Source organism: Oncorhynchus mykiss, chromosome 16, assembly GCF_013265735.2.
Source record: "Oncorhynchus mykiss isolate Arlee chromosome 16, USDA_OmykA_1.1, whole genome shotgun sequence".
In the NCBI taxonomy this organism is placed as follows: Eukaryota; Metazoa; Chordata; class Actinopteri; order Salmoniformes; family Salmonidae; genus Oncorhynchus; species Oncorhynchus mykiss.
Window position 1 is genome coordinate 9174572 of NC_048580.1, and position 24283 is coordinate 9198854.

The 24283-nt window shown below is 43.7% G+C and overlaps 1 protein-coding gene across 1 annotated transcript; it reads right to left on the reverse strand.

Annotated features, from left to right (window-relative positions):
• Window positions 1–1219: 1219 nt before the first annotated feature.
• On the reverse strand, window positions 1220–21601 carry mmp25b (matrix metallopeptidase 25b). The gene is made up of 11 exons (XM_036946104.1): window positions 21150–21601; window positions 20857–20986; window positions 16234–16366; window positions 15644–15788; window positions 15076–15386; window positions 14743–14922; window positions 7186–7285; window positions 6034–6116; window positions 2443–2595; window positions 1888–2175; window positions 1220–1506 (listed from the first exon to the last, which is right to left on the reverse strand). The coding sequence occupies exons 2-11, from the start codon at window positions 20965–20967 to the stop codon at window positions 1238–1240; spliced, it is 1773 nt and encodes a 590-aa protein (XP_036801999.1). The 5' UTR covers window positions 20968–20986; window positions 21150–21601; the 3' UTR covers window positions 1220–1237.
• Window positions 21602–24283: the final 2682 nt, after the last annotated feature.

Here is a 24283-nt window from a genome sequence, read left to right on the forward strand (position 1 = left end):
AGGCACAACTCTGGTTACCTGCTGATCAAGGCTTAGCCTACATTCAGTCTAGTTTTTATTTTGATTGTTCAGGTTCACCATCAGCAGTAGTTTTGATAGTTCTGCTATAAAAAAAAATCAGAATACTTTTTAGATATACAGGGTAATGTCGATAATTTCATAACGAGGACATCAATCATTTTGTAAGTGGGTGATGGGGATTTCAGATCAAAGGTGGGGGGACAAAAAGCATAAATTGCTTCCACTATGGTTCAGTTCAGGTGCCTACCGGGGTTGTGCTCAACTCAGAATTTTGGAATTTAATTCCATTCAACTCATGAGTTGAAATTCGAATTGAATTGGCCACACAGGATGTAGAATTTGAGTTTGAGTGACAGGAAGTTGAATTTAAAAAAAAAAAAATTCCACTCAGTCACAGAACATGAGAGTTTCATTGAATCTGTCAAGTCACACTTCCAGATAGATAATAACACATACCCTTTCTCTGGAAACAATGCTCATATACTCTTTTAACCTTAGTGCTTAGAATAGCCAGTTATATGTCCACCAACCATTTCATTTCATTTGTCTCTTTGTGAAAGCTTCAGGGTCAACTTGAGGGTTAAACAAATTCTGGGAAATGTAGCATATTGAACAAAATTGAAGTGATTAATGAAATATAATAACTTAGAATATTTGCACACAGGGTTAGTTTTCCCTGATCATTCATTTTAAGGGTTAGTCCTGAAAATCAATTGTTTAAAAAATATTAATGTACAAGATCCTTATGTACAAGATGTATATTTGTAGACTACACCTAATATAGAATAGTAGAAGCATTTGAATTTCATTGAATTTCACTGAATTCATTTCTATTTTCTTTTTTTCAAATTTGAATTGCAAATCTGTATCCTGTTTACTACTTCAATACAAATAATTGAATAGGAATTTAGGAGGTCTTCTCCATTCAGTTCTGAATTCAGCACAACTCTGGTGCCTACATACACTATAGAAGCATCCGTCATTTATATATGTACACTCAGTTTACAAAACATTAAGAATACCTTTCTAATTTTGAGTTGCATCAACATCTGCAACCTCGTCTATGTTTTACCTTGAAGGACAATGTTACCCTCCAGTGGTATAAGTGCAGGACTATAGCAGAGAGAAAGACAGTCACCCTTACTCAAAACATAGCTTTCAAATAATCATTCAACTTTCAGAAAGGAGTAGACATGACTGTGTTTTACAAATTTTATTACCTTGTTAATTTAAAACAAATCAGCTGAACCACAACAGATAGCAGGATCAACCAACTGCAAATGGGAATTGCAGATGCTCTGCTCAAGTCACAGCTGCAGTCTTTTCCCCTTGGATGAGGATTGGCTGGAAGGTGGGGTGTAGGTGTGGGTACATGTGGACACCTGAGCCAATCCACCGCAATGGATTTTGGAGTGACATTATCTTGGTCCAGTCCTCCTCTCTGCATGACCCAATAGAGGTTGTCCTTAAAGAAGTACGCATCTCCTAGAAGGTAACATAATCAAACAATTGGTTTAAAATGCTTTGAAACGCAGGTGGGCTGTTTAATGATTGTGCATGACATTGCAAGCTAAGATGCAGACTTAGATAATTTATTTGGTTGGACTTTAAGCAGAGTTGAGGTCTAGAAAGTATTTTGCTCACTAGTTTCAACCAACTGAATAATAACTAACTATAGTTTTAGAGCTCAACGGTGGTTACATGTGAGCAAGGTGTCCAAGCAGAGACTTTCCCTGACACGTCACATGGCCCAGAAAATCAACTGGCCCTAGCTATGTAGAACAACACTGAACTATCACTTTCTCTACATTAACACTGCAGCCCACCTTCATCTCATCAAGGCTCAAGTCTTTTTCAAGGCCTCACCTTCTCCCCAGCTGATGATGTCATCGGGGTCCGCTGGCACCCCTCTCCAGAGGGCTGCGTCTTTGGGGTAGCCCCCCTCCGGCTTCCTCCCCTCCTCCTTTCGGCCCTCGTCGAACTTCCAGAACTCACCCATGCTGAATAGATAGGTCTTCCCGTTGTGGGCCCACACGAAGGCAGCCTCCACTCTTTCCACTTTTTCGCCGTCCTTGGTCCTCATCCCCCACTCTGCCAGAGGCCTGGGGTAGCCGGGGCGGGCCACATTGTCTTTGAACACCCAGTACTGAGCCCCTGCACAGGAGGAGGAAATCACCTTTGTTTTACATCACAACAACAATGATATTCATAAGGATATTAGCCACTGTAGCATAGTTCTTATGTTTTCAATTCTAACTAGGGACATGTTCATTAGGCACCAAACAGAAGAAAACTGACTGAAACAGGGAGGGAGTACCTCCAATAAGAAATGCTTATTTTAATTTTCCTTTGCAAAATGTTTCCGTTGCGTCCCATAATGAACATGACATAAGGCTACAACAGTGCTGTTGTCTTTCCCACCAATGAAGAAGATGATGATGCCATCGCTCTTCCTCTCGTAAACGGCATCAATCTTGTTGGTTTCAGGGGGGAGCCCCATCCAGAAGTTTCTAATCAGGGCTGGGTTGAGGGAGACAAGATTACCTGTCCTCTGCATCCTCCAGAAATGTGGACCTGACACAAACAACATAATAAGTAAAGAGGCTGTGTGGAAAATGAAATGCTATTTGTTTACGTCAAATTTGGGCTTGAGTGTTGCCTGTATGGTTCATATACAGGACGTTCTTGAATTGCTGTGGCATTTGGGCAAGGCAACAACAACAAAAAGGACTTCCAGATGCTGTATTTTATTTACATGTATTTGGGTACATTTTGCCATTCTAAATCAACTAATATGGCAGCTTAAATAATGACTTACAATATTGTTTAACCATCATAATAACATTGTGCCACCAGAAAGAGTAGTAACAGCAATGATGGTCACACCAATGACACATTTTTGGTAATTCAGGATTTTCTGAAAGCTTAAATCTATGGTCATTAATAACCCCTTTAAATGCATTTACTAAATTGATATGGTTAATCATTTCGATCACAATGTAATTTCCCATTTAAATTGAGTAACACCAATTACGCTCATGAAATAGACACACCAAAATATAAATGGAATCCTCAAATTTACGACAAACTAAAAGGGTGTGATTAGCTAATCATTTTTCTAATATTGAAACCCTTCCCCCAATAACACTTTGACATGGGAGATAGAATGCTCAAGGTCCTTGTATATCTTTGTAATTGGTGATTTTCAAGACAGTAACGCCAATTACATGAAACTTGGAGACACATTTAATAAAAAAAGGTATATTAATAGTCTTTTTTTTTATTGATCTAAACAAAAAAATAATTTGCTTTACTTTAAAGCATTCAAAATAATATGTATACAAAAATATATATATGCATGTATATATATATATATATATATATATATATATATATATATATATATATATATATATATATATATATATATGTGTGTGTGTGTATGCCTATATATATATATATGCAATCATAGGCTCATTGGTGAAATCAGCAATTAGACAATATCTTTACGTAAATCAATCAAACCTTTATTAATGCAATTACAGACAGAAGTTGCCAACGGGAACATAGCACGCGTGTTTCTGAGTAAGTTCCGCAAAATAGCAAATGGTCCAGTTGTTTTATTATTCCTGCAGTCAACCTCTAGTGATGTCACTGCCTATGTCATTACCTTCTACTCATGAGACCAAGCACATGCATACACAGCTAAACAAACACTAGTTCCAGTGTTATCTAAAGGCTCAACATCAATTGTCCACTCCCCATGTTGATTTATAGTGGTATGTCAGACTAGTCTATTATTTCTTTCACTCCCCTGCAGGGTTCTGTGTCTTATGAATCTCTTTTATCTTTGAGGCGCTTTCTCACAGACACCCTGTTTTGACTGCAATAACTCACACACCTCTCAGACCGTTTCTTTATAAGAGGCAAAGACTCAAAAATAACTGTGTAACAATATTAAAGCTGATAATGATTATTGTTAATCTGTAGTCTAGGACCCTATAAATGTAAGGGGGAGGGGTCTTATAACCCTTCCCCTTCTAATTAATACAACATAAGCATAATTCATTATTATAATTCATCAAAAATGTGGTAATAGCCCCTATCATGACCCCAAGGTGAACCCATCAGAAGCCTCTCCAACATAATCCAAGTAGAATCAGGAATTCCTCAGGGCAGCTGTCTAGGCCCTTTACTTGTTTCAATCTTTACTAATGACATGGCTTTGTTTAAAGGCAGTGTCTATGTATGCGGATGACTCAACACTATACATGTCAGCTACTACAGCGACTGAAGTGACTGCAACACTTTACAAACACTTTACAAAGTGAATAAATTAGTTGTAAATATTTCTACAACTAAAATTATTTTATTTGGGACAAATCATTCACTAAACCCTAAGTCTCAAATAAATATTTTAATAAACGATGTGGAAATTGAAACAAGTTGAGGTGAACTCTCATGGTCAAAAATTATTGATACAACAGTTGCTAAAATGGGGAGAAGCCTGTCCATAATAAATAATGTCCCCAAAGTAAACGGCTATTTTGTCAGGACAAGATGCTAGAATATGCATATAATTGACAGCTTAGGATAGAAAACACTCTAAAGTTTCTAAAACTGTCAAAATATTGTCTGTGAGTATAACAGAACTGATATTGCAGGTGAAAGCCTGAGAAAAATCCAATCAAGAAGGGACTCTTATTTAGAAAGCTCTGCGTTCCTATGCGTCCCTATTGAGCAGTGAATGAGATATCAACCAGATTCCTGTTTTCTATGGCTTCCCTAATGTGTCTAGTGTCACAATACATAGTTTCAGGCGTTTATTTTGAAAAATGAGCCTGAACGTCAACATTGCATCAGTGGTCAGCTGAAGTCTCTCAGAGTGTTTTGTGCGTAAAGGACAAATGCGGCCACTGTTTCTCTCTATCCTACTAAGAAGCCACCAGTCCCGGTTGATATATTATCGAATAGATATTTGAAAAACACCTTGAGGATTGATTATAAACAATGTTTGCCATGTTTCTGTCAATATTATGGAGCTAATTTGGAATATTTTTCGGCATTGTAGTGACCGCAATTTCCGGTCGATTTCTCAGCCAAACGTGAAGAAGAAACGGACATTTGCTATCTAACTGGGAGTCTCGTGAGTGAAAACATCCGAAGCTCATCAAAGGTAAACGATTTAATTTGATTGTTTTTCTGACTTTCGTCACCAGGTTGCCTGCTGCTAGCTAGTCATAATGCTATGCTAGGCTATCGATAAACTTACACAAATGCTTGTCTGGCTTTGGCTGTGAAGCATATTTTCAAAATCTGAGATGACAGGGTGATTAACAAAAGGCTAAGCTGTGTTTCAATATATTTAACTTGTGATTTTCATGAATAGGAATATTTTCTAGTAATATTTATGTCCGTTGCGTTATGCTAATTAGTGTCAGTTGATGATTACGCTCCCGGACCCGGGATGGGTAGTATCATTAATTAAGTGAAAGTTAAATTACTGACTTAGAAAAATTATCTAAAAAGTACAAGCACTCAAAAAATATCTCAATTACAGTAACGAGAGTATTTGCAGTTTGTTACTTCCACCCCGTGTAACTATTTTTTCATTTTAAAGTGTTTATCATGGATGTAAAGGTGAGAGATGCAAATGCCACCGCAAGAATGTCCCATACACATAAGATATAACATTTATCAATGTTTTAAATCATGAAACCACACAATCATTAGTTGTTAGGCTAGTTATCATGGCCGTGGGTATGTGTGCCCCTTTATGTTCAAGTAAGTCATTTCCGGGAAATATTTCTGTCACTGTAGGGGATCCCTTTTAGCTGAAGAGCACGTCCGTTTAAAAACTCTTTACTGTTAAGAAAAACCCTCCCCTCTGAAGATTTATTTTGTGACGACGGTAACTCTGCGGACAAAATAGGCCGTTCGACAAAGCATTTATGTTTGTGTAATTGTGTAAACACATTGTCACTGCTGTTGTCACTGGTGTATTTCTCTTACCCTTAAAAAAGAAGACCTCTCCTCTGATATTTGCCACAGCATCAAAGCCGCCCTCACAACGACTTTGGAAAGAGCGGTCCGAACTGGTCATGGAAGGAAGGCAGAGAAGAGTAAAGACACTGGACTTCAGTGGCAACCTGACACTCAATACTGTGAGTGATTTGAGTGATTGATTAAGGACACAATTACTGTATACCCTGAGTATACAAAACATGAAGAACAGCTGCTCTTTCCATGACATTGACTGACCAGGTGAATCCAGGTGAAGGCTAGGATCCCTTATTGATGCCACTTGTTAAATACACTTCTATCAGAGTTGATGAAGGGGAGGAGACAGGCTATTAATAACAAAGATTTTTTAAGCTTTGAGACAAATGAGACATGGATTGTGTATGTGCGCCATTCAGAGGGTGAATGGGCAAGACAAAAGATTGAAGTGCCTTTGAACGGGGTATGGTAGTAGGTGCCAGGTGCACCGGTTTGTGTCAAGCACTGCAACGCTGCTGGGTTTTTCATGCTCAACAGTTCTCTGTGTGTATCGGGACTAGACTACCACACAAAGGACATCCAGCCAATACAACTGTGGGAAGCATTGGAATCAACATGGGTCAGCATCCCTGTGGACTGCCCTGTGGACTGCCACCTTGTAGAGTCCATGCCCCAATGAACTGAAGCTGTTCTGAGGGCAAAGGGTGGGGGGGGGGGGGGGGGGGGGTGCAACTCAATATTACAAATGTGTTGTGTCATAATGACAACATCAGCTACACTTATGAAATATCTAATAACGATTTTCTTATCAGGTTAAATCTCAGCAGCTACAGTATAATTTATGTATCTCGCTAGGTAACATTTTGAATTTAAGATGCACGTGAAAAATGATGGACAAACATGTTTGATGCCTGGCCTTCGTGTCCGTCACACATCTGCGTATGAGAACCATGGAGAAACAATTAGCTTAATCCTGTTTGGACAGATAAGAAATATTGTACCCATTTCACACTACTCAGTCAAACCGAGCTGAGCCAAGCCAAGCTGTACTGGGATGGCCTGGTTAACCTTAGTTGCTGGAACCGACCATGTGAAAAGAAACCATTCCGGCCAGCACAGTATGGTTCCAGTCTGGTCTATAGTGTGAATCATGTTTTCACTCACTGTTTTGTTGGCCTTGGAGGTGGAGGACTGGGCAGGCGAGGGTGACTGGGAGTTGAACCACTGCCACCAGGGTGCACTGCAGGCTTGCTCTCCTTCCTCCCTGGGGAGAGAGAAAGGGTGAATCGTACTCTCTCCTCGCCTCCTTCTCAAAACGAAATTGGCGGAAAAGGTCAAAAGGGAGGAACGATGGATCTTCTCCAACGCGTTATGACTTAACCCTTTACACTCATATCAAATCAAATCAAATGTTATTAGTCACATGCGCCGAATACAACAGCTGTAGACCTTACAGTGAAATGCTTACTTACAAGCCCTTAACCAACAATGCTTTAAGTAGTTAAGAAAAAAGTAAAACATTGAAAATAAAAGTAACAAATAATTAAACAGCAGCAGTAAAATAACAAGTAGGACTATATACAGGGTGTTACGGTACAGAGTCAATGTGGAGGCTATATACAGGGTGTTACGGTACAGAGTCAATGTGGAGGCTATATACAGGGTGTTACGGTACAGAGTCAATGTGGAGGCTATATACAGGGTATTACGGTACAGAGTCAATGTGGAGGCTATATACAGGGTGTTTACGGTACAGAGTCAATGTGGAGGCTATATACAGGGGGTACGGTACAGAGTCAATGTGGAGGCTATATACAGGGGGTTCCGGTACAGAGTCAATGTGGAGGCTATGTACAGGGGGTACCGGTACAGAGTCAATGTGGAGGCTATATACAGGGTGTTACGGTACAGAGTCAATGTGGACGCTATATACAGGGGGTACCGGTACAGAGTCAATGTGGAGGCTATATACAGGGGGTACCGGTACAGAGTCAATGTGGACGCTATATACAGGGTGTTACGGTACAGAGTCAATGTGGAGGCTATATACAGGGGGTACTGGTACAGAGTCAATGTGGAGGCTATATACAGGGGGTACCGGGACAGAGTCAATGTGGAGGCTATATACAGGGGGTACTGGTACAGAGTCAATGTGGAGGCTATATACAGGGGGTACTGGTACAGAGTCAATGTGGAGGCTATATACAGGAGGTACCGGTACAGAGTCAATGTGGAGGCTATATACAGGGGGTACCGGTACAGAGTCAATGTGGAGGCTATATACAGGGGGTACCGGGACAGAGTCAATGTGGAGGCTATATACAGGGGGTACCGGTACAGAGTCAATGTGGAGGCTATATACAGGGGATACCGGTACAGAGTCAATGTGGAGGCTATATACAGGTGGTACCGGTACAGAGTCAATGTGGACGCTATATTCAGGGTGTACCGGTACAGAGTCAATGTGGAGGCTATATACAGGGGGTACCGGTACAGAGTCAGTGTGGAGGCTATATACAGGGGGTACCGGTACATAGTCAATGTGGAGGCTATATACAGGGGGTCCCGGTACAGAGTCAATGTGGAGGCTATATACAGGGTGTTTACGGTACAGAGTCAATGTGGACGCTATATTCAGGGGGTACCGGTACATAGTCAATGTGGAGGCTATATACAGGGTGTTTACGGTACAGAGTCAATGTGGAGGCTATATACAGGGGGTACCGGTACAGAGTCCATGTGGAGGCTATATACAGGGGGTACCGGTACAGAGTCAATGTGGACGCTATATTCAGGGGGTACCGGTACATAGTCAATGTGGAGGCTATATACAGGGTGTTTACGGTACAGAGTCAATGTGGAGGCTATATACAGGGGGTACCGGTACAGAGTCAATGTGGAGGCTGTATACAGGGGGTACCGGTACAGAATCAATGTGGAGGCTATATACAGGGGGTACCGGTACAGAGTCAATGTGGAGGCTATATACAGGGGGTACCGGTACATAGTCAATGTGGAGGCTATATTCAGGGTGTTACGGTACAGAGTCAATGTGGAGACTATATACAGGGTGTTTACGGTACAGAGTCAATGTGGAGGCTATATACAGGGGGTACCAGTACAGAGTCAATGTGGAGGCTATATACAGGGGGTACCAGTACAGAGTCAATGTGGAGGCTATATACAGGGGGTACCGGTACAGAGTCAATGTGGAGGCTATATACAGGGGGTACCGGTACAGAGTCAATGTGGAGGCTATATACAGGGGGTACTGGTACAGAATTAATGTGGAGGCTGTATACAAGGGGTACCGGTACAGAGTCAATGTGGAGGCTATATACAGGGGGTACCAGTACAGAGTCAATGTGGACGCTATATTCAGGGGGTACCGGTACATAGTCAATGTGGAGGCTATATACAGGGGGTACCAGTACAGAGTCAATGTGGAGGCTGTATACAGGGGGTACCGGTACAGAGTCAATGTGGACGCTATATTCAGGGGGTACCGGTACATAGTCAATGTGGAGGCTATATACAGGGGGTACCAGTACAGAGTCAATGTGGAGGCTGTATACAGGGGGTACCGGTACAGAGTCAATGTGGACGCTATATACAGGGGGTACCGGTACAGAGTCAATGTGGAGGCTGTATACAGGGGGTACCGGTACAGAGTCAATGTGGAGGCTATATACAGGGGGTACCGGTACAGAATCAATGTGGAGGCTATATACAGGGTGTTACGGTACAGAGTCAATGTGGAGGCTATATACAGGGGGTACCGGTACAGAATCAATGTGGAGGCTATATACAGGGTGTTACGGTACAGAGTCAATGTGGAGGCTATATACAGGGGGTACCGGTACAGAGTCAATGTTGAGGCTATATACAGGGGGTACCGGTACAGAGTCAATGTGGAAGCTGTATACAGGGGGTACCGGGACAGAGTCAATGTGGAGGCTATATACAGGGGGTACCGGGACAGAGTCAATGTGGAGGCTATATACAGGGGGTACCGGTACAGAGTCAATGTGGAGGCTATATACAGGGGGTACCGGGACAGAGTCAATGTGGAGGCTATATACAGGGGGTACCGGGACAGAGTCAATGTGGAGGCTATATACAGAGGGTACTGGTACAGAGTCAATGTGCGGGGGCACCGGGTTAGTTGACGTGCTTCCATCACGTGGACTGGGAGATGTTTCGTATTGCGTCAGATAACAACATTGACGAATACGCTGATTCGGTGTGCGAGTTCATTAGAACGTGCGTTGAAGATGTCGTTCCCATAGCAACGATTAAAACATTCCCTAACCAGAAACCGTGGATTGATGGCAGCATTCGTGTGAAACTGAAAGCGCGAACCACTGCTTTTAATCAGGGCAAGGTGTCTGGTAACATGACCGAATACAAACAGTGCAGCTATTCCCTCCGCAAGGCTATCAAACAAGCTAAGCGCCAGTACAGAGACAAAGTAGAATCTCAATTCAACGGCTCAGACACAAGAGGCATGTGGCAGGGTCTACAGTCAATCACGGACTACAGGAAGAAATCCAGCCCAGTCACGGACCAGGATGTCTTGCTCCCAGGCAGACTAAATAACTTTTTTGCCCGCTTTGAGGACAATACAGTACCACTGACACGGCCTGCAACGAAAACATGCGGTCTCTCCTTCACTGCAGCCGAGGTGAGTAAGTCATTTAAACGTGTTAACCCTCGCAAGGCTGCAGGCCCAGACGGCATCCCCAGCCGCGCCCTCAGAGCATGCGCAGACCAGCTGGCCGGTGTGTTTACGGACATATTCAATCAATCCCTATACCAGTCTACTGTTCCCACATGCTTCAAGAGGGCCACCATTGTTCCTGTTCCCAAGAAAGCTAAGGTAACTGAGCTAAACGACTACCGCCCCGTAGCACTCACATCCGTCATCATGAAGTGCTTTGAGAGACTAGTCAAGGACCATATCACCTCCACCTTACCTGACACCCTAGACCCACTCCAATTTGCTTACCGCCCAAATAGGTCCACAGACGATGCAATCTCAACCACACTGCACGCTGCCCTAACCCATCTGGACAACAGGAATACCTATGTGAGAATGCTGTTCATCGACTACAGCTCGGCATTCAACACCATAGTACCCTCCAAGCTCGTCATCAAGCTCGAGACCCTGGGTCTCGACCCCGCCCTGTGCAACTGGGTACTGGACTTCCTGACGGGCCGCCCCCAGGTGGTGAGGGTAGGCAACAACATCTCCTCCCCGCTGATCCTCAACACTGGGGCCCCACAAGGGTGCCTTCTGAGCCCTCTCCTGTACTCCCTGTTCACCCACGACTGCGTGGCCACGCACGCCTCCAACTCAATCATCAAGTTTGCGGACGACACAACAGTGGTAGGCTTGATTACCAACAACGACGAGACGGCCTACAGGGAGGAGGTGAGGGCCCTCGGAGTGTGGTGTCAGGAAAATAACCTCACACTCAACGTCAACAAAACTAAGGAGATGATTGTGGACTTCAGGAAACAGCAGAGGGAACACCCCCCTATCCACATCGATGGAACAGTAGTGGAGAGGGTAGCAAGTTTTAAGTTCCTCGGCATACACATCACAGACAAACTGAATTGGTCCACTCACACAGACAGCATCGTGAAGAAGGCGCAGCAGCGCCTCTTCAACCTCAGGAGGCTGAAGAAATTCGGCTTGTCACCAAAAGCACTCACAAACTTCTACAGATGCACAATCGAGAGCATCCTGGCGGGCTGTATCACCGCCTGGTATGGCAACTGCACCGCCCTCAACCGTAAGGCTCTCCAGAGGGTAGTGAGGTCTGCACAACGCATCACCGGGGGCAAACTACCTGCCCTCCAGGACACCTACACCACCCGATGTCACAGGAAGGCCATAAAGATCATCAAGGACATCAACCACCCGAGCCACTGCCTGTTCACCCCGCTATCATCCAGAAGGCGAGGTCAGTACAGGTGCATCAAAGCTGGGACCGAGAGACTGAAAAACAGCTTCTATCTCAAGGCCATCAGACTGTTAAACAGCCACCACTAACATTGAGTGGCTGCTGCCAACACACTGACACTGACTCAACTCCAGCCACTTTAATAATGGGAATTGATGGGAAATGATGTAAATATATCACTAGCCACTTTAAACAATGCTACCTTATATAATGTTACTTACCCTACATTATTCATCTCATATGCATACGTATATACTGTACTCTATATCATCGACTGTATCCTTATGTAATACATGTATCACTAGCCACTTTAAACTATGCCACTTTGTTGACATACTCATCTCATTTGTACATACTGTACTCGATACCATCTACTGTATCTTGCCTATGCTGCTCTGTACCATCACTCATTCACATATCCAGGAGTCTTATGGCTTGGGGGTAGAATCTGTTAAGAAGCCTTTTGGACCTAGACTTGGCGCTTCTGTACCGCTTGCCGTGCAGTGGCTGAGAGAACAGTCTATGACTAGGGTGGCTGGAGTCTTTGACAATTTGTAGGGCCTTCCTCTGACACCACCTGGTATAGAGGTCCTGGATGACAGGAAGCTTGGCCCAGTGATGTACTGGGCTATACCCACTAGCCTCTGTTTGGGCCTTGTGTTTGGAGGCTGTGCAGTTGCCATACCATTCAGTGATGCAAGCAGTCAGTATGCTCTCAATGGTGCAGCAGTAAAACCTTTTGAGGATCTGAGGACCCATGCCAAATCTCTTCAGTCTCCTGAGGGGGAAAAGGCTTTGTTGTGCCCTCTTCACGACTGTCTTGGTGTGTTTGGACCATGATAGTTTGTTGGTGATGTGGACACCAAGGAATTTGAAGCTCTCAACCTGTTCCACTGCAGCCCCATCGATGAGAATGGGGGCGTGCTCGGTCCTCCTTTTCCTGCAGTCCATAATCATCTCCTTTGTATCGATCACATTGAGGGAGAGGTTGTTGTCCTGGCACCACACCATCAGGTCTCTGACCTTCTCCCTATAGGGTGTCTCATTGTTGTCGATGATCAGGCATACCGCTGTTGTGTCATCGGCAAACTTGATGATGGTGTTGGAGTCGTGCCTGGTCATGCAGTCATGAGGGAACAGGGAGTACAGGAGTACTCTGACCTGGCACCCCTGAGGGGCTCCCATTTTGAGGATCAGCGTGGCGGTTGTTTTGTTACCTACCCTCACCACCTAGGGGAGGCCAGTCGGGATGTCCAGGATCCATTTTCAAAGGGAGGTGTTTAGTCCCAGGGTCCTTAGCTTAGTGATGAGTTTCGAGGGCACTATGGTGTTGAACACTGAGCTGTAGTCAGTGAATAGCATTCTCACATAGGTGTTCCTTTTGTCCAGGTGTGAAAGGGCAGTTCTGTTCAGTGCAATAGAGATTGCATCATCTACGGATCTGTTGGGCTGGTATGCAAATTGGAGTGGGTCTAGGATTTCTGGGATAATGGTGTTGATTTGAGCCAACCTTTCAAAGAACTTCAGGGCTACAGACGTGAGTGCTACGGGTCAGTAGTCATTTAGGAAGGTTACCTTGGTGTTCTTGGCACAGGGACTATTGAGGTCTGCTTGAAACATGTTGGTATAACAGACTCAGTCAGGGACAGGTTGAAAATGTCAGTGAAGACACATACCCGTATATGGGTTGAAAATGGCAGATTTGGACACAGATAAATGTCTAAATTGGAACGCAGTGGGTGTACAATAACATGATCTATATGACTTCAGAGCTCTGGCTCAAACATTCCAAATATGCACTTCACATTTTCATATCATAAAACTCATGTCAAATGAAATAACATTTTATTTGTCACATGCGCCAAATACAACAGGTGTAGGTAGACCTTACCGTGAAATGCTTACTTACAGTCAGGTGTTGCTTGTATGACATCAAAGCGGTGTTTCTTATAATACTCAACGTCTCATCTTTCAAACTGCATAGAGTCGTCTTAATTTACAGCATTTCCCTCAATGTCAACGTTTACGATCACTATGTTTGATGTACAGTTACAAGATAACATAGCATCATACTTTGGATTTTTCTGAACATAACAAGCCTATGTTTTGTCTATTTTGAAGAACATCTGTTGCGGCACACACACCTGAATGCACTCAGGACTCCTTTCTATGTGCACCAAAATTAGGATCTGTTTCCCTGAATTGCATTGTGAAATCCTAACACTGTAATATCGTATTTTATAACTAAAGCGAGTGCGTAAACAACAACAGTAGCGTAAGGGCAGGAAATAACCCCACCACTGTTAAGCCAGAAAGAGGAAGGAAAAGGGTTGAGGAAAGAGGGAGGTTTGGGTTATGCAAATAGAGGTGGCGTAAAAGACAAGGACAGATGTGGCACCAAGGGGAAAAACTAAGTCACATGACCGACCAAGAAACCTACATTGAATTTCCCATTTAGTTATGGTTAGCTTATGTTGGTTTATGGTTAGTGTTAAGGTTCTGGGGTTAGGGTTAGAATTAGAGTTGGGGTAGGTTTAGGGTTAGAGTTATGGGTTGGTGTGGCCTGGGTGGTCTAGCGGTTAGTGCCACTGCATATTCCACACACGTTCGTCGGATTCCGGCGTGGGTTTTGAATCCAGCCCACTGCCTTTGTGACACATTTTCTGTCTATCTTTCCCACAACTCTCAACATAATATAGAATCCTTAAAGAATCTATTTAAAAAAAACAGTCCATCAAATAAGACACCCTACCGTAGAGCTCTTGAATAGCCATCCTGTCATCCAGAGGAAGGTTGTAGGAGGAGATGTCTTTCACAGCTCCCTGGTAGTAGGGCCTCATAATGGAGGGATCCGAGGAGGAGTGGGACAGACCTAGGGCGTGGCCAAACTCATGCACCGCCACTGTGAAGAGGTCTGTGCTACTGCTGTCCCCTGAGAAACCAGCAGGTGCTGTGTTAATCAGTCGGTCAATAGCATCTCTCTCTCTGTCTGTATTTATTGTGGTAATTGAAGATCCATCCTTCCACCCATCCACCCATGCATCCATCCATCCATCCATCCATCCATCCGACTATCTTTAAATACCTCCATAGCTCCAGTACTCATCGTCATCGAAGTGCGTGTCCCCCGCGACGTCATCCCTCCCCGGGAAGAAGGCGTGGGCAAGGGTGCCCCCTCTACCGTCGAAAGGGTACCCGTCGTCATGGAGCGAGCGGGTAAAAGACACTCGGATGTCCCCTCCGGGCCCCATATCTTCTCTGTCGCTCCCAGAGAGCTGTCGGAAGCTGAGGGGGGCCACGTCACTCCAGGCCTTGAAGGCCAGAGTCAGGATCGCCTCCACCGTGTCCGGGCGGAAGACAGAGGTCGAACGGGAGGGGTTTGGGTAACTGTGGACGCTGGATACAGGAAGGACATCAGTAGTACAAACAAATAAATAAAACACACTATTATACTACTTACCAGGTATGGCACAGTACCTGGTGCAAAGGAACCAATGACACCCATTTGACACTCCAGGCAGGCTAAAATCAAATGCTCAAAGCATTTGAAAGATGACAAATACTATTTGAACCCAGGTCTGCTCAGTACTACACTACACAGAAGAATACTCAAATGTGTGAAACTGTTTGTCCCAGCGACAAATTTTGCACACCTCCATGTCAGGTCGGTCCTATCCCAGCGAAGGCCTGACAGGGCGTATCTCTTCCTCCTCCTCTTCCTTTTCAACATGTCCTCTGATCCCACAATGTCAGGGAGAGAGCATCTAGGCGTCTGCATGAGATTGAGAGTGTCTTTATCTGAAAATACAGAGGCAAGACAGTCACATATGACACCCGGTGACTTAAAGCATCCAGGTATAATGCATTATAATACTGTTATAATGCATTGTGAGACTCATCATGAGCATGTATGACCCATTTATAATGTTTTATAAGCATCTTATAATGATCCAAACAGTCAATTTGAGACGGTGGAACACTTTATGCGTAGAGACACAACATTTATGAGCCTTGTTATAAGACATTGTAAAATATCATACATGCTTACCTCTGCTTAAAAATTGTTAAAGTGTTACCAATGGTTTCAAGCATCTTAATGTTAATTGAAAACCCTTTTTTGTGTCTTCAAGGCCCCTCACAGAATATCACCGGTGTTTGTGCACACACAAGTTGCAATGAAAGACTTTACAGTTGGGTAAAGGGTTAAGTGACAAAGCTTTACTGTGAGTTGACAGTGGCTTACCCAGTCTGCCCGTTTCCTCGAGCCCTCCGAATCTCTGCATCTCGCGGATCGCCTGCTCGACCCCATCCTTCGTCTGCAGCTTGCTCGTGCGAGGATCAGGAGGAGGGAGGTACCCATACCGGCTCAACCAATCCTAACAGAGAGCAGATGAGGAGAAGCAGACTTTGATGTCAGTTGTTGTGATACTACGGAGCATCCCAGCTGATGAAAGCCACCCCCTGCACACGGCGCTCCAGGGACAAACCACCTCAGGGACTTTTCCTTCCCAGTGTTATACACCTTTTTAACCAGAGACATTCCCGGTATCACCTAAAACAGACAATATGACTTGAGACAATATCTCAATCATAAACTGCACTTTGATATTTGAAGGACTTTTATATTTAATGTATTTTGATGTTTTTTTTTAGTTCCTGTCTTAAATTCCTGTCATTTCATGTTTTTAAATGTGACTAATAAAAAAAACCTTGAACCTTTGTCAAGGTCATGTGGTATGTGTTCATCCCCGAGATGTTCTAGTACCACACAATTACCATCAACATAGTGTTTCTCTCTTCAGGTCTTGCTGTAATTCAGTGAATCCTGAGTGAAACCAGACTGTGAATCCCTGATCACTGATCACGCTCAGGATAGCCAACTAGCTAGCTGATCGCTCACAGGATAGCCAACTAGCTAGCTGATCGCGCTCAGGATAGCCAACTAGCTAGCTGATTGCGCTCAGGATAGCCAACTAGCTAGCTGATTGCGCTCAGGATAGCCACGTAGCTAGCTGATTGCGCTCAGGATAGCCAACTAGCTAGCTGATTGCGCTCAGGATAGCCAGCTAGCTAGCTGATTGCGCTCAGGATAGCCAAGTAGCTAGCTGATCGCGTTCAGGATAGCCAACTAGCTACCAGATCAAGCTCAGGATAGCCAACTAGCTAGGCCTAGCCCTGAAAGCTTACACACATAACTGATTCAACACATTAGACACAACTGCGGTGATACAATGGGTATTTTCATTGTTTTGTGTGGCTTTTATGTGATGAAGAATCTGTTCATTGTTTAACTATAAATATTTCATAACCTGGTGTCAGATAGAGGGTTAATGAGGTTTGCAGGGTTAATGCTAGCTCTGATCCAGGGCGTTATGTTGCATGTTCCATTCCTCTAGTCCAGGTATTCCCAGGTACTACTGCGCAATGCCTTCGGGGGTACGCCAAATAAAAATGTGATTCACATTTTCTAAATAAATTGTTTTTACTTTTACTTTTTTTTCTCACATTTTCAAACAGTCCATTTATATTTTCCAACGGGCTATTGTTCGGCAGGGGCAGAGCAGGTGAACCCAACGGAGATAACTAAGGTATTTACAGAGAAACTAAGGTTTATAAAATGACTGCCTCGCCTGGCTCACCATCTACTTTTTCGAAAGAATTCAGTGTGTCAAATCTGAAGGCCTGTTGTCCGGACCTCTGGCAGTCTCTATGGGGGTGCCACAGGGTTCAATTCTTGTGCCAACTCTCTTCTCTGTATACATCAATGATGTCGCTCTTGCTGTTGGTGAGTCTCTGATCCACCTCTATGCAGACGACACCATTCTGTATACTTCTGGCCCTTCTTTGGACACTGTGTTAACTACCCTCCAGACAAGCTTCAATGCCATACAACTCTCCTTCTGTAGCCTCCAACTGCTCTTAAATACAAGTAAAACTAAATGCATGCTCTTCAACCGATCCCTGCCTACACGCTGCCTACACACTATTCATTGACCTTGGCGATGTCATTTACAAAACAGTCTCCAACACCCTACTCAACAAATTGGATGCAGTCTATCACAGTGCCATTCGTTTGGTCACCAAAGCCCCATATACTACCCACCAATGCGAGCTGTACACTCTCATTGGCTGGCCCTCGCTTCATACTCGTCGCCAAACCCACTGAATCCAGGTCATCTACAAGACCCTGCTATGTAAAGTCCCGCCTTATCTCAACTTGCTGGTCACCGCTGGTCACCATAGCAGCGCCCACCCATGCGCTCCAGCAGGTGTATTTCACTGGTCACCCCAGGGCCAATTCCTCCTTTGGCCGCCTCTCCTTCCAGTTCTCTGCTGGCTCCTTGCTACCAGCTTGGCCAGGTAGCAAGGAGCCAGGAACTGAGGCTAAGGCTGGGGCAAGGGGAGTAGGAGCCAGGTAAGCAGGTCAGGAGCGGAATTTAAAGAAGCAGTAGAACGGGGGTCCAGGGCAGGGAAACAGGACTGACGAGACGAGGGAGACAGGGACCAGAGTCAGAACGGACGGTACTGTAGCAGAGAGAAAAGCAGCGTCTACCTAGGGAAGACATGCACAACGGGATAACAAGATCAATGCAGGAACAAATGGCTTGAAATACAGACTGACTGAGCAGAGGCTACGATCTGGCAGCGTGTAGGTGGCAGTGTTGATTATTTGTAGATGTCTTGATTATGGAACAGGTTGCAGATGGTGGGGATCTGCTCTGCCTCCAGCACACATGTCTCTACTCACACAATCACATACACCCACATAGAGACAGAGAGCGAGAGATCACTGGGGGAGTGGCGGCAGGTTTAGGGAGACACTGGATGAGGAGTTGGCGGCGTGGCAGAGGTAGATGTAACAGCTATACATTTGGGTGAGGATTTTTTTCTTGCTTGACTAGCCTCGTTTCACTGCCAAAAATAAAATTAAAGCATCTAGTGTTCAGCGAAATAACAACACAATGTCAAATACAGGTAGCCTAGTCAAACCATTAACATCCAATCACATTAACCGTTACTCTCTTGCGGGAATTCCACCTATGGAAACCTATGTAGCCAAACGTAGCTGCTGCTCATGTTGGTATCGGTACTGATGGCGCAAAACCCATGACAGGGAGACATAATGGAGTGGTAACGCGCGTGCAAGCAGTTGCTCCTGACGCCACTTGGGTACACTGCAGCATCCACTGAGAGGCTCTTGCTGCCAAGGGAATGCCTGACAGCTTGAAAGACATTTTGGACACTACAGTGAACATGTTTAACTTTGCTAAAGCAAGGCCCCTGAACTCTCTTGTATTTTCTGCACTTTGCAATGATATGGGCAGCGACCATGTAATGCTTTTACAACATACAGAAGGGCTCTGGTTATCAAGGGGCAAAGTATTGACACGTTTTTTTTTTAAATTGAGAGACGAGCTTAAAGTTTTCACTGACCATAATGTAAACTTGTCTGACCGCTTGCATGATGACAAGTTTCTCACATGACTGGCCTATCTGGGTGATGTTTTTTCTCGCCTGAATAGTCTGAATCTGGAATTACAGGGACTCTCCGCAACTATATTCAATGTGCAGGACAAATTTGATCTCCTCTTTGTCTGCATTAACAAGGACAACACACAGGTCTTTCCATCACTGTATGATTGACAATGTCAAATGTGATAGAGCGAAGCACCTGAGTGAGTTGGATGCACAATTACACAGGTACTTTCCCGAAACGGACGACACAAACAACTGGATTCATTATCCCTTTCATGCCCTGTCTCCAGTCCACTTACCGATATCTGAACAAGAGAGCCTCATCGAAATTGCAACAAGAGGTTCTGTGAAAATTGAATTTAATCAGAAGCCACTGCCAGATTTCTGGATTGGGCTGCATTCAGAGTTTCCTGCCTTGGCACATCGTGCTGTTAAGACACTGATGCCCTTTGCAACCACGTACCTATGTGAGACTGGATTCTCGGCCCACACTAGCATGAAAACTAAATACAGGCACAGACTGTTTGTAGAAAATGATTTAAGACTGAGACTCTCTCCAATACAACCCAACATTGCAGAGTTATGTGCATCCTTTCAAGCACAATTTTCGATTAACCAATAAGGTTTTATATGTAAGATGGCTAAATAAAGAGCAAAATTATTGATTATTATTATATTATTATTTGTGCCTTGGTCCTATCAGAGCTCTTTGTCACTTCCCACAAACCGGGTTGTGACAAAAACTCACACTCATTCTAATGTTTAATAAATGTATTGTATAGTGTGTGTGTGGCAGGCTTACAATGATGGCAAAAAAACAACATTTGAGAGTGCGCTGACCCCGTTGCTAGAGGACGCAGCTGGAGGTCGAATGTTTGAAGGGGTAGAGGACTATAACAAATTTGGGAACCACTGCTCTAATCTATGTGCACTAACTCGCTGGAGCAGAGTGAGTTAATGCAGAGGCCTACTGTGTATTGTTGCACTACAGCACTGAGGGAGGTAAATCTCAGGACTGTTCATCAGTCATATGAAATTTAGATTTGTCAACTGTCAAAAGAGGGTGTGCCCCATAGTGGTTTACCACACATTGTTCCGAAAGTCAATAACGTTTAACGGTTGGTTCCATTTTAGATTTCAAACACCATGGGTGGTATTAATATATGTTTATTTCCCCCCCCCCAAAAAATGTAGGCTAAACATTTTCTAAATATCGTTGTGGCTACGTCTGAAATTCCAAACAATGATTTACATACATAGGCTATAAGCGAAACAAAAAAAAAGTCTATAAACAAAAATATACGAATGGTTTCGATGGAGCACATTTATTTTATACTAAGTAAAGCGGTTTTGACAAGGTAAAAAATGAAGACAACATAGAACAACTCACCAGTCCTCTGGCATACTGGTCAGGCATCGGTGTGGGCGAGGGATGTCCCGTTGAGATGAACAAGCTCACGGTAACGGCCATCCATATCAGTCCACACACAGTGCCAAACATTTTCCCGTGAATATCAACCCTGCATCACACATTTACCATTAGAAATCTGTCCAAACATTTCCAAACTTTTTTTCCAAATTTTCAGCACAGGTTGGCATCCTATAGAAACTTAAAACAACCATGCCTTTTCACTTTACTGTTATGTTGCTTCTGAAGATATTTTGTGAATCGCTGTACTATACCGCTTCTTTATCTCCTGCTGTGTTAGTTTCTTCTAAGGACTAGGCAGGGCAAAAAGGAATTGATCAATGTGGTTAGTGGTTCTCCACCCTCACTTCCTCTGTGTCATTGCACACACACACACACACAATAAAACTGCCAAAAACATCTACGTTTGTTCAAAGTATTTCATACCACATTCTGTAGAAAGTCAGTTAAACATGCTTAAAGAATGTACTTGCATGAGATAAAGTTACAATATGATCAGTCATTTTTGTTTTGGTATCATAATCATTAAGAACTAGATACTGTGTATCTAGACATCAGACAGAAATGCCAATGTTTTAGGATGTTTTAAAGATCTTGTATCTGTATCATCACAATCTGGCAAAAAATGTGCCTTTTTGCATTGTTTTGAAGAGAAGCACTTGCATGTCTATTGCTGCTCAACAGGATTCTGAAGTGAGAGATTGCGTCATAAGCGAAAGAAGCAATAAATCACATTTGCCTTTTCCGCATTGTGAAACTTTGATACTTACACCATTGTGACGTTGTCAATCGTACAATGGGAGAATGTTGTATCCCATAAGTAATGATGCATGGATGATAATAGCTAGAAATGAGCAATTAGCTAACTCCAGTTCAACCTGAGAAGATGGTCACCATAAGGGAAATACACTGTATTAGAATAACATCTATCTAATCAAAGTCACAGGTTCTCGAGGCCCATTTAGGGAAACAGTCTGAGACAGATATGACAAACAAGCAAAGTTGATTAAATAATTCAGGCGTAGGTTTGCTTGTTTAAAAACGGATTTACAATGAAACACACCGATACGATTACACAAATGTCTTTTCAGTTCTTAGTGACTTTCTGTATGGCTCTATCGCTCCCTATAGTAGGCCTACCCAGTGTTTCACAGAGACAAGTTCACAAAATCCATCAAAACCCATCAAAAAACATCAATGCAGAAAGAATAGAAATGACTTTTTTTTTTCACAGCATTACAAATAAACATATTCATTGAAATAGACATGCACAATATAAAAAACATCACCTTAAGGGAGTGCACGTTCAATAAACCCTCTTGGACCTAAAAGCCAGCAAAGCCCCTCCAAACACATGACAACAACTGAAAACCAAAAGGGCATTATTGCAATTGTAACGGTTGTCGTCGGGAGAAAGAGAGAACCAAGGTGCAGCGTGGTAAGTATTCATTGTAATTTAATAAAGAATGAATACTGAAACAAAAACAATACACGACATAGAAACAGTCCTGAATGGTGCAACAAAACACAAAACAGAAAGTAAACACCCACAAAACACAGGTGGAAAAAGGCTACCTAAGTATGATTCTCAATCAGATACAACTTACGACACCTGCCTCTGATTGAGAACCATACTAGGCCGAACACAGAAACAAACAGACTGCCCACCCCAACTCACGCCCTGACCACACTAAAACAAAGACAAAACAAAGGAACTAAGGTCAGAACGTGACAGCAATGGCATAAATGTACTGTATCTATTCTGCCCTGCCTTTCTAAGGTCTTTGAAAGCCAAGTTAACAAACAGATTACCGAACATTTCGAATCCCACCATACCTTCTCCGCTATGCAATCTGGTTTCAGAGCTGGTCATGGGTGCACCTCAGCCACGCTCAAGGTCCTAAATGATATCATATCCGCCATCGATAAGAGACATTACTGTGCAGCCGTATTCATTGACCTGGCTAAGGCTTTCGACTCTGTCAATCACAACAGTCTTATTGGCAGGCTCAACAGCCTTGGTTCATCAAATGATTGCCTCGCTTGGTTCACCAACTATTTCTCCGATAGAGTTCAGTATGTCAAATCGGAGGGCCTGTTGTCCGGACCTCTGGCTGTCTCTATGGGGGTAAATACCAGATGAGCTTCAATGCCATACAACTCTCCTTCCGTGGCCTCCAACTGCTCTTAAATACAAGTAAAACTAAATGCATGCTCTTCAACCGATCGCTGCGTGCACCTGCCCGCCCGCCCGTCAAGTATCACTACTCTGGACGGTTCTGACTTAGAATATGTGGACAACTACAAATACCTAGGTGTCTGGTTAGACTGTAAACTCTCCTTCCAGACTCACATTAAACATCTCCAATCCAAAATGAAATCTAGAATCGGCATCTTATTTCTCAACAAAGCATCCTTCACTCATGCTGCCAAACATACCCTCGTAAAACTGACCATCCTACCGATCCTCGACTTCGGCGATGTCATTTACAAAATAGCCCCCAACACTCTACTCAACAAATTGGATGCAGTCTATCACAGTGCCATCCGTTTTGTCACCAAGTCCCATATACTGTACTGTACTGCTGTAACGATTTTCGTTGGTGGAAGAAGGAGTAGACCAAAGCGCAGCGTGGTACGTGTTCATGATACCTTTAATAAACTGAACACTGAATACAAACGAACAAGAGAATAAAGGAAAACCGAAACAGTCCCGTATGAAAACACTGAAACGGAAAATAATCACCCACAAACAAAAGGGGGTAAGTATGGTTCTCAATCAGAGACAACGATTGACAGCTGCCTCTGATTGGGAACCATACCAGGCCTAAACATAGAAAACAACACCTAGACATACAACATAGAATACCCACCCACATCACACCCTGACCAAACAAAAAAAATAGAAACGTACAATCTACGCAATCTACGGTCAGGGCGTGACAACTGCGACCTGTATGCTCTCGTTGGCTGGCCCTCGCTTCATACTCGTCGCCAAATCCACTGGCTCCAGGTCATCTACAAATCTCTGCTAGTTAAAGCCCCACCTTATCTCAGCTCACTGGTCACCATAGCAGCACCCACCCGTAGCACGCTCTCCAGCAAGTATATCTCACTGGTCATCCCCCAAAGCCAATTCTTCCTTTGGCCGCCTCTCCTTCCAGTTCTCTGCTGCCAATGACTGGAACGAAGTGCAAAACATCTCTGAAGCTGGAGACTCTTACTTCCCTCACTAGCTTTAAGCACCAGCTGTCAGAGCAACTCACATATCATTGCACCTGTACATAGCTCATTTGTAAATAGCCCATCCAATCTACCTCATCGCCATACTGTATTTATTTATTTATCTTGCTCCTTTGCACCCCAGTATCTCAACTTGCACATTCAT

Excerpts from the sequence above, each read along its gene's own strand:
- mmp25b (XM_036946104.1), bottom strand. The coding sequence starts at position 20,967 with ATGTTTGGCACTGTGTGTGGACTGATATGGATGGCCGTTACCGTGAGC. Across the intron at positions 16,367-20,856 it reads ACCAGTATGCCAGAGGACTG|GATTGGTTGAGCCGGTATGG; the intron begins GTGAGTTGTTCT and ends GCTCTCTGTTAG. Across the intron at positions 6,117-7,185 it reads CCTCCAAGGCCAACAAAACA|TTCGGACCGCTCTTTCCAAA; the intron begins GTGAGTGAAAAC and ends TTCCATGACCAG.